The following is an 8,508-nucleotide window of genomic DNA, read 5'->3' on the forward strand; positions in this document are numbered from 1 at the left end:
GGAAGACATCTGCGCGGCTGCGTCTTGGTCTTCCCCCGGCCCCTTTGTCCGTTTGTACATGTTAGACATGTCCAGGGGCTCACTCTGCAACTCTGTGCTAGAGTCCGGGACCCCTTTTACGGCTTAAGAATATAGACATGTTCTTTAAAGCGGCGTGGTTGAATTTCCTCTCGCCGGCTGGCGAGTTGGACTTGATTACCAGTCTCACTCTCCCACCTTTTTTCAAATGAAAAACAGGCTAGGGAGGTTTTTCTATTGGCTCGCCAATTGTCAGGTGGCTTTGTTTGCCAGTGGCACTCCCGCCGTTTTTTCTTCTAAAAACGGCCGAGAGAGTCCCCTATTGGAGAGCCGGATTCTGTTGCTCCGCCCCCGGTAGTAGCGGACCTAATGGAAACCGTGTTGCTCTGGTTTTTCTTTTCCTTTTCATGGGTTCCATGAAGCACGGATTACAGCCGGAGTCTTTACAGACTCACTTTTTTCTCCCTTGATCATTGCCTTGCTTGATCTAGGAGGAATTAGTTTTTTATTAAGCTGTTGTGTTTTACACTTCCTTGGCTTTTTTGAGTCTTAATGTATTCTGGTGACTTAGGTCGTTTTGACTGGGGTCCAGCAGGAGTACATTGATCGGGCTCCGCTCGCAGCTTCACCTTAGCCCATAAGGCGAAGCCTAGACGGCGTAGCCTACATGAAATAGAACGATAGTTATGTTATTATAACTCTAGTTCTATGATTGTAGGCGTAGCCATCTAGTTTCCCACCTGCTGTACCCTCCAAATGCTGAAAGAAAAGCGTGGAGGATGAGCGACGGTATTCACCGCGCTATGTACACGATACCGTGGGAAATGTGGGCGGTGCCCACGCTGATAGGTGCATAGTTTGAATTTTCAGCGCGCACGGGACAAGCCCATAAGGCGAAGCCTAGACGGCTACGCCTACAATCATAGAACTAGAGTTATAATAACATAACTATCGTTTCGGCGCCCCCTCCTACGTAGGAAGGGGGCACAGTTTAATATTACCTCCCACTTCCCCACTCCCCTCCAATCAGAGCATAGCTACGATTTTTGGACCAGCAGATGAGCAGCTCCGGTGGGGGGAACTCGGCGGCAGCTCAGCTCCGGGAGTACAATCCCTTTTTCTACCGGCAGCACTGCTGGAGCTTCGGCGTTAGTCCGGAGGAGGAGACATGGAGAAGAAAGGGATTGTACTCCCAGAGCTGAGCTGTCTGACTGCTGCCGAGCTACCCCCACCAGACTTTTCATCTCCCGGAGGACACCTACCGGAGCAGCAAGAAAGCTTCGGCGGCAGTTCAACTCCCGGAGTACACCGCCAGAGCTGCCGGACTGTATGGGAGAAATTAACCATTACTTTTTATATTAACTATGAGTATTATCAGGCCTATATATCATATAGATACATTAATATTGGAAAGCAGCAAAATCAACTCTGAATTCATAGGAGACTCACGGCGCCAGAGAGTCTGGTGCTAAGGCGTACTGACGTCCACCTAATGTTTAGATTAACTGGGGATGATGACCATGTAGCCCATGCTAGTGAGTAATCCGTCCCCTCACTATTTAACAAATAAACCGCTGTAATCTGTCTCCAGACGGTACAAACATTAGACCTAGATGGGAATGGATATCTTCTATCTACATTCCCATAAAAAACACACTTCTGGCCCCCTGCTATGGAGGACCACAAGTGTCACGGAAATAGTAATAAGGAAATAGACTAAATTATAAAGTAATTCATTATTTGATCTTTTAATGGGCAATAAAAGAGGAATTAAATTTTTTTATTTACAAATTAAATATTAATCCATCAATAAGTAGCTCAAATAAAAAGGGATTTACAAAAAAAACATAAAACAGTCAATAAGTACATCATTTAAAAATACATTAATGAATTCATAAATAAATGATGCAATTTAAAAATCGATTTGAAAATGCAGTTTAAAAAGAAAAATAAATAACTGGATTCACAAATTGAATTAAGAATACAGATTTTAATCCGGCATTTAAATGGGCGATTTCCTTGGCATTTGCATTTCCATTTCCCCGCTGCTTTTCCTTTTCCTATTAGCTATTCGATTAGCTTAGTCATTTAGCTTCTCCTATTAGCCTCTCCATTTAGCTTTTCCGTGACACTTTGGTCCTTGCGCTGGTAAGACGAGGTAAAGCAATGCAAATTAGCCATGTAACAAGCTCTCTGATTGGCAGCTGGCATCTCATATGCAGACGTATGACATCGATGTGGGAAGGAGAAGGTGGGGTTTTTTTAAGCACTAGGTGGAACTAAATGGAAGAAACACGGACTAACACAATAAATGCCATAATTAATTTGGCTGACTATGTCGACAGTAATGTTCCAGTTGACTATCACTATGCTCTAACGAGGTTGCTTCAGCTAAGGGAAAACTTGGAAGCATCCAGCTGCCATTTAGAGGACGCTGTTCGGGCCAAGTTTGATGAGGTGGAGCATTTAATTCGCCAAATTGGTAACATTTCAGAGATTCAGATTTTGGTGTGTCTTTGAAAACTCTGCATCGCAGGATTGCCCTGTGGGGATTAAGGTAAGAAACCTCCAGTTGACTAGCTAGCTAAGGCTAACGACATCTAGCGCTAACTGTCACCCCATGCGGGTAGTCCTTCGATAATATAATTTTCCCTGACCGAGGAAAGATGGGACAAGCGGTGATAGCTACCTTTCCTGTTTTGTAGGCTTGGTCACTAGAGTATGTTTTGTTTGTATACAACATGGCAAATCCTGAGAAAGCATATTAAAATATAACGTTACATTCAGCGTCTTAGAGTACCATATTAAGCGCTATATAAATTTCATTTATTATTATTATTATTATTATTATTCAAGTCCTGATAAATGTTAGGTGTAATGCTATGGAATCTTCAGGGGCTACATTTCTCAACAGCTGACTGTATTTTCATACTTAATACTTTGAAAAAATGGTTTCAGCAGAAATTTAACTATTGTTTATTTACTTTATTATTTATTAACTGTGGTTCTAATAGTGTGCAACTTTCTGTGCACTCAGACGAGATGACTTGAACAACAGTATCAGTGACGAGGAGTTGGACGTGATTGTGTCTGACATTCATCGCCATTACCCCAGCGCTGGCTACAAGATGATATTGGGTCACTTGAGATCAAGGCAACTTTTTGTCAAAAGTATGAGCACTTGACTGATTTGTTCAGAATGCCTTTAAATAGCCCATCTTCATAGTTTATATGAACTGTAAAGTAATGTATACAACTGTATTTATGATAAACTGTCCAAATATGATCTCATTGTGGACAATGTATGCTACATCATGTGTTAATGTAACTCTTCTTTTATAGGGGGACGTGTGCTGGCATCATTAAGACGTGTGGATCCTCAAGGGGTACTGATGCGCAGGCTGTCACTACGAACCTTACGGCGAAGATGTTACTCTGTTCCAGCTCCCAACAGCCTTTGGCATATTGATGGCCACCATAAGCTTATACGGTAGAACAGTTGCAATTCTTTCACAACTTCTGTTTATGGCAGTGAGATAACTATATAGATCATGGTGCTTTTTGGTAGGAGGGTGTGAGTGCATGTGTAGTGTGGACTCTCCAACAACTTGGGAATCTCATTTGTTTCTAAATACTGAAGAGCAACAAGTTCACCAGTAGGCACTATTTACTATTTAGGTTCCCTGCCAATTTGTGCAATCCTTAATCCTATTTGATTACCTGTGTAATCTGCATTGTCTCAAACACCACTGGCCCAACAATGACAAAACATTGGTCCCATAATCAACAATAAGGCATGGCATGTTTATTTGTCTCACAGAATTCATACACAGTGGGTGCACAGTGAGTTTTACGAGACCTTGATCTGATCAAATTTTTCAGAAATCGTAATGTGCTTCTTAATTGACCTGATCTGTTGCTTGCAAAAAAATCCTGAATCAATTGTTATGCTACGGCTTGGTATTTAGTTTTAAGAGCCAGTGAGTCAAGGCGAGCAGTTAGCTTTCTTGTTTGCACCAGATGCTATTTCATTCACATTGTCTTTATCTGAAGGTTGTTCTGCATCCTTATTATCTAAAGGGGTTCTGCATCATTCCTGGGAGATGACATTTTCTGCAATTTCATTGTTCAGTTATGGTCTTAATCTAAATCTTGTTTTCACATTGTGTGTGTTTCAATGCTACCTCTGCCAGCAAGTGGTTTAAAAGGACCTTCTTTTTCATATTTGTAGATGGCGAATGGTTGTGCATGGTGGTATTGATGGGTTTTCACGGCTCATCCTTTACCTGATGTGGTAGAAATTAAGGAGTATATTCTATGGTAAACCATGATTATTATGAGGTCTGTATATCTAATAGTGGAAAGACACATGATACCTACAGAGCCTGGATTCAGAACAGATGGTGGGACACATGAGCAGGTTGACCTCAGCCTTCAGCCCTATGATTATTTTGACTACAGAGTTAATGCATGCTGGCCTCAGACTGGTGTCCAAAATCACTTTTGTTGATAATATTCTGAGACTGATGATTGACGTGGGCGGAAACCCCCATTGGGACAAAGAAATTCTTGTATGTATGCGTGTATAAAGGAGAAGCTAGAACCGATGTTCGGGCAGTGACTCTTAAGACCTACTCGGCTGTTATCGTTGTTGTTTTTCTGCACGATAAAGTCTTTTGTCAATTCTAGCTCCGGACCCCTCGTTTTATTTTACTCTCTCTCTCTCTTGAATTAGTCTAAGTGTTTATATCTCGATTAATCTACTACATAATTTGGCGTCACGACCAGGAGGAAATAGGGACTCGCCAGCTGCCGGGCCAGAGGACGGGACGCGAACGGATCATACGACCAGAGCTCAAGGGTAAGTTGTCTTGCCATATATAGGATAGTCGTTTGATCTGTTCTTGCCCCGTCTGAAACACTCAGCAGCAGGTAAAGTGTCTCTTTGATCAAACAAACCAAAATTATAGATAAATGAGCGAGTGAGAGATACGGGGGCTGCGGGAGAGATTGACGTGCGCGCGCACATATGCCATAACGCGTTCTGTGGTTCTAAATGACCAAGACGCTTTGTGGCTCCCTATTTTGATACGAGTTGTTATTTGGTGTTTTGGTATTTTGTTTAAGTAGGCCTACTATAAAGTCCTGTGGCTTTATTCTAGAGGAACGAATTAGTGAGAAAGTTCCAATAGAAAAGTGCGTCCGCAGTTCGAAAGAGTGCGTAACTGTTGGATTTATGAGATCTCGATTGGAGTTGGGTCCGCAGGTCGAAAGTGTGCGTACCTGTTGGATTTCTGAGATCTTGATTCGAGTTGGGTCCGCAGGTCGAAAGAGTGCCTACCTGTTGGATTTCTGAGATCTCGTTTGGAGTTGGGTTGAAATTCATTGCCGTCGATGAATTCATTTCATTTTATTTGAGTTTCCTTGAAGTGCCGACTACTGTGTTTTAAGTTCGGGTTGAGTAGCTCAGAGTTGGGGTACTCGACTGTTCATGTTTTAATCAAAAGGCCAGTTTCTACACTCGGTCAACTTTTTCTTTGTAATTAATTACAAACAATTCGGACATTTTTCAATATAATATTAAAATTGTATGAATCGGTTTATTGTCTGTATTTAAGTCGTGTTAGGATTAAGTTACCTCGGAGATTTTTACGACCCGGTTTATTTTTTGTTGATACTGTCATAAATAAATTAGGCGGACAGAGAATAGTTAATTTGTTTGAAGTAATTGATAATCATAAATAAATTAGACGGATAGAGAATAGTTAATTTGTTGAAGTACTGAATAAATGTGTAAATCTTCTTTGACTTAAACATCACCGCGCTGACTCTAACTGCACGTGCACGAGCAATCTCACAGGGTACGAGCAGGAGCCTGCAGGCCGGGGTTAAAGATAACAGTGAAAGGGGCCTCATTCCTATCTTCGGGAGGGAGACGAGCGCTGGGGGGGAGTTCACGTTTGTCGCTTAGAGATAATAAAGTATTGAAACTAACTAGTAGAATAAACTCAAATAAATTGTATTAATAAATAGTGTATTGCAGAATAAATAAATAAAATAATAAAGTAATAATTAAAAATGGCAACAACAGCGGTAGAAGTTTTGAGTAGAGACCGTCTATTGCTCAAAGGAGAGATGATAAAGATCTCTGAGAAATGGGAAGAAAGGACAGAAGGATCAGGCACTATATGGCCCATGGAAGGGACTTTTGATCCAATAATGTATAGGGACATGGAGGTAGTAATAAGGAATTACATAGATAACAGAAGTGGAAAAACGGCCTTAGCGAAGAAGGACAGGGAAAGGTTAGTGCTAGCTTTGTTCGAAGAGGAGGGAGAGAGGTGGCGCGCATTACAACGAGTGGCCAGAAAAAGAATCACAAAGGAAGAAGAGGCTCAACCTTTGCCTCTGAAGCTTGAGCCACCGCCGTACAAACCAACCAACATGTATCCACTGGTAACAGGCAACGTGGAATCTAAAGGGGAAGTCACACTAGATGAAGGAGATAATAAATGTAGTGAGGGTGAAAACGAGAATGAAGGAGAGGAGGAGGATGACATTGAGCATGTTGGTGAAGGGTCATCACAGCCATGTGTAAAACACATTACTAAGAATGCTAAAAGGAAATTAAAGAAGCGGAACAAAAGAAAGGAGGAGTGGTCTGGGACACAAGGGGCAGAGGAGCCTGGCTGCAGTACAGCAGTACTAAGCCCCACACCACTCGAGTTAGATGAGAAACTAAGGAAATCACAAAGGGGGAAAAGGGCACCCGAAACTTCCCCGGGAAATTATCCTATTTTAGTCAAAGGACAACAGGTCCACTATCAACCATGGGGCTCACAGCACTTGGAGGGAGTCATTTCTAAACTCCCTAACATACATAACGGGGCGTCTAAATGGGTTAGAACATTTGAGGAACTCACAGTGGGAAGGTTAATGACAGTGGGGGACCTGAAAGCTCTGTTGGCAAGAGTATTGGGGTTATCTAAGATGGAGTCTGTACTGAGGAATGGAGGGTTGGATATACTGGATGGAAAGTATGATGAGACTACACTTGATCATTACAGAGGGGCGATGTGGGCCACACTCAGGAGGGAGTTCCCGGTCCGCATGGATCCTAAAAACATGAGAGGTCTCCCTATTGGTGACACAGAGAACCCTGCATCCTACCTACAGGCCCAAGTAGACAGATGGCGCATGGAGACGGATGAGGATCCTGAGATCCATCCGGTGTTCTCTGTTTTGTTTAGAAACTCTGTGATAGAGACGCTTCCCAGCCAAATCAAAGCCAAGCTAGAGGATGTGGTTGGACTGTATACATCAGGATCTCATAGAGATTTTAATGACCATTTAGTTCATGCAGTGGATGAATATCGTCAGAATAAACAAAGAATACAGGAACAAAGCAAGGAGGTTCAGAGGAAGCTATATCAGCTTCAGCTGGAAGATCTCACAAGGAAGGAAAGAGATAAGAAGAGACAGGCAGGTGTTTTAGAAACAGCTGCTGTAATATCGCAAGCCGCCCAGCAGGGCGCACTTCAAAACCAATATCCACGATTGGCATTTTCTCTCCCAGTACAACAGCCTCAGAGCCAACTGTCACCTACTCCACCTGTTACACATGTACACATCCATAATTATGGGAACCCCACAAATAAAAATAGACAGAATCAGCAACAGGGGTCCCAAGGACAGAATAGAAATAATCAACAGCAAGGATTCCAAGGACAACGCAGAGGTCCTTTAATATGTTATGGGTGCAACCAGGAAGGACATATGAAGAGAAATTGTTTGACTAACCCTTTACCATCCCAGCAAGGACAGGGTAACGGTTATCAGGGAAGGCAGGAACAAGGAGGTAGCTACCAGGCAGGTCCCTTTATGGGACAGGGATACTAGGGGTGCCCAGAGAATCCACAGGGGGAGGGTCAGCTTGTAGCAATCACAAAACAAGCTGATGAGGAACCGATACTGCAGGTTCTGATAAATTATAGAGGCATGCCAATGATGGCCCACACTGGAGCCACTAACACTTGCGTAGGTCCAAATTATGTCTCTCACCTCCCCATGGCAGGAAAGTTCACCAAAACTTTAGGATTCTCGGAACACACGCAGTTAATACCTATGACAGCTCCAAGTCATAGGTATAGCTCCATTCTTATTTTAAGTTGTATATGTGAGTGAGTGAGTGAGTGAGTGAGTGAGTGAGTGAGTGAGTGAGTGAGTGAGTGAGTGAGTGAGTGAGTGAGTGAGTGAGGGAGGGAGGGAGGGAGGGAGGGAGGGAGTGAGTGAGTGAGAAAGAGTTACATTGAGTTGAGTTAGAGGGGTCAGATGAAGTGATTTGTGAAGAGTGAGACAGAGAAGAGGAAGAGTGTGTGGATTGGCAACGAGAAGTGGCGATGAGATTGGAGAAGGCTTTCCGGTTAGAATTTTCTTTGGGAGAATGATATCTTTCAATGGTCCAGGGGCGGATCTACTGGGGTGGCATGG

At 42.9% G+C, this 8,508-nt stretch overlaps 1 protein-coding gene across 2 annotated transcripts; it reads left to right on the forward strand.

Moving 5' to 3' along the window:
- Positions 1–887: 887 nt before the first annotated feature.
- LOC130379051 (uncharacterized) lies at positions 888–8,233 on the forward strand. 2 transcript variants are annotated; one of them, XM_056585633.1, is made up of 3 exons: positions 888–2,575; positions 3,056–3,189; positions 3,361–8,233. In XM_056585633.1, the coding sequence occupies exon 3, from the start codon at positions 6,097–6,099 to the stop codon at positions 7,915–7,917; it is 1,821 nt and encodes a 606-aa protein (XP_056441608.1). In that variant the 5' UTR covers positions 888–2,575; positions 3,056–3,189; positions 3,361–6,096; the 3' UTR covers positions 7,918–8,233. The 2 variants fall into 2 exon arrangements, with proteins under 2 accessions (XP_056441608.1, XP_056441607.1); XM_056585632.1 differs by having other exon boundaries at positions 888–3,189.
- The last annotated feature ends 275 nt before the right edge of the window (positions 8,234–8,508 follow it).

This window comes from Gadus chalcogrammus, chromosome 3 (assembly GCF_026213295.1).
Source record: "Gadus chalcogrammus isolate NIFS_2021 chromosome 3, NIFS_Gcha_1.0, whole genome shotgun sequence".
Classification (NCBI taxonomy): domain Eukaryota; kingdom Metazoa; phylum Chordata; class Actinopteri; order Gadiformes; family Gadidae; genus Gadus; species Gadus chalcogrammus.